Source organism: Grammomys surdaster, unplaced genomic scaffold (assembly GCF_004785775.1).
Source record: "Grammomys surdaster isolate TR1022 unplaced genomic scaffold, NIH_TR_1.0 1136, whole genome shotgun sequence".
In the NCBI taxonomy this organism is placed as follows: Eukaryota; Metazoa; Chordata; class Mammalia; order Rodentia; family Muridae; genus Grammomys; species Grammomys surdaster.
The window spans coordinates 1,487,265-1,488,645 of record NW_021605555.1 but is presented as its reverse complement, the minus strand read 5'-3'; the positions used below and the strand labels follow the sequence as shown (position 1 = coordinate 1,488,645).

At 37.8% G+C, this 1,381-nt stretch overlaps 1 protein-coding gene across 1 annotated transcript; it reads right to left on the bottom strand.

The window, feature by feature from the left end:
• Positions 1 to 440: 440 nt before the first annotated feature.
• Positions 441 to 991, bottom strand: LOC114634894 (ubiquitin-40S ribosomal protein S27a). The gene has a single exon (XM_028783499.1). The coding sequence runs from the start codon at positions 952 to 954 to the stop codon at positions 484 to 486; it is 471 nt and encodes a 156-aa protein (XP_028639332.1). The 5' UTR covers positions 955 to 991; the 3' UTR covers positions 441 to 483.
• Positions 992 to 1,381: the final 390 nt, after the last annotated feature.

The window sequence follows — 1,381 nt, the reverse complement described above, 5'->3', positions numbered from 1 at the left end:
TGAAGCTATCCCATAAGGTTCTGTAAGGAATTTCATGGAATGAACAAAACATTGAGCATCTTTCTATATTACCCTTGTCCATTTGTGCTTTTCTTTTCTTCTCTATATCAAAATGATACCCTGTTCTATATCTAGGATCTACAGCTTCAGTGTGCAGTAAAAGCAGTTCCTGGTACACTGGACTGCCCACAGCTCAGCCTCAGATCCAAAAGTTGTCACAGAATGTATGTGTCAGCTATTCCTTAGATCTTTCATAGAAAGACAGAACCCAGATTGGCAGGAGAGACCTAATTCAGATGTGCTACTTATCTGTCTCAAATCTATATTTAAGTCATCTAATACATACAGAGAGCCCAATGGTACACAATATATCCTCGCCTGTGTCCTTTCTGTGCTTGGCTTCTTCCTATATATTTTTTTTTTTTTTTTTTTTTGTTTTGTTTTTTTTTTTTCAGTTCCTTCTTTTTATTAACTCATATACAACTACTTGTCTTCTGGTTTGTTGAAGCAGTAAGTCAGACAACACTTGCCACAGTAATGCCTGTCAAAGTGGCTACCCATGAAAACTCCAGCACCACATTCATCAGAAGGACACTCACGACGAAGTCGGCTGATTTTGCCATTTTCATCCACCTTATAATATTTCAGCACAGCCAACTTAACCTTCTTCCTCTTATGCTTATTCTTCTTGGGAGTGGTGTAAGACTTCTTCTTCCTTTTCTTAGCACCACCACGAAGTCTCAACACAAGATGAAGGGTAGACTCCTTTTGAATGTTGTAGTCAGACAAAGTACGGCCATCTTCCAGCTGCTTACCAGCAAAGATCAACCTCTGCTGATCGGGAGGAATTCCTTCCTTATCCTGGATCTTGGCCTTTACATTTTCTATAGTGTCCGAGGGTTCAACCTCGAGCGTGATGGTCTTCCCCGTAAGGGTCTTCACAAAAATCTGCATCGTGGCTGCAGCTCCACCAACGATGGCGGATCGGAAAAAGTTCTTCCTATATTTGATTCCAAATTCTTGGAGATTCCTCCAACTTACTATCACGCTCTATCAAGCAAAGATTTTCTCATCATCATTATAAAGAACACATTTAATGAAGATTGCCAATATAGATGATATTAAAATGACTACTTCTGTTCATCAAAAGATGTAGTTAAAAGAGTAGAAAGTAATGTAATAAGAAAAGTCATTTAAGGGGCTGGAGAGATGGCTCAGTGGTTAAGAGCACTGACTGGTCTTCCAAAGGTCCTGAGTTCAAATCCCAGCAACCACAATTAAATAAATAAATAAATAAATAAACAAATAAATAAATAAAATCTTTTTAAAAAAAGAAAATGAAAAAGAAGGGTCATTTAAAATCGAAACACACTTTCATGAA

Coding starts and splice junctions, on each gene's coding strand:
- LOC114634894 (XM_028783499.1), bottom strand. CDS start 954: ATGCAGATTTTTGTGAAGACCCTTACGGGGAAGACCATCACGCTCGAG.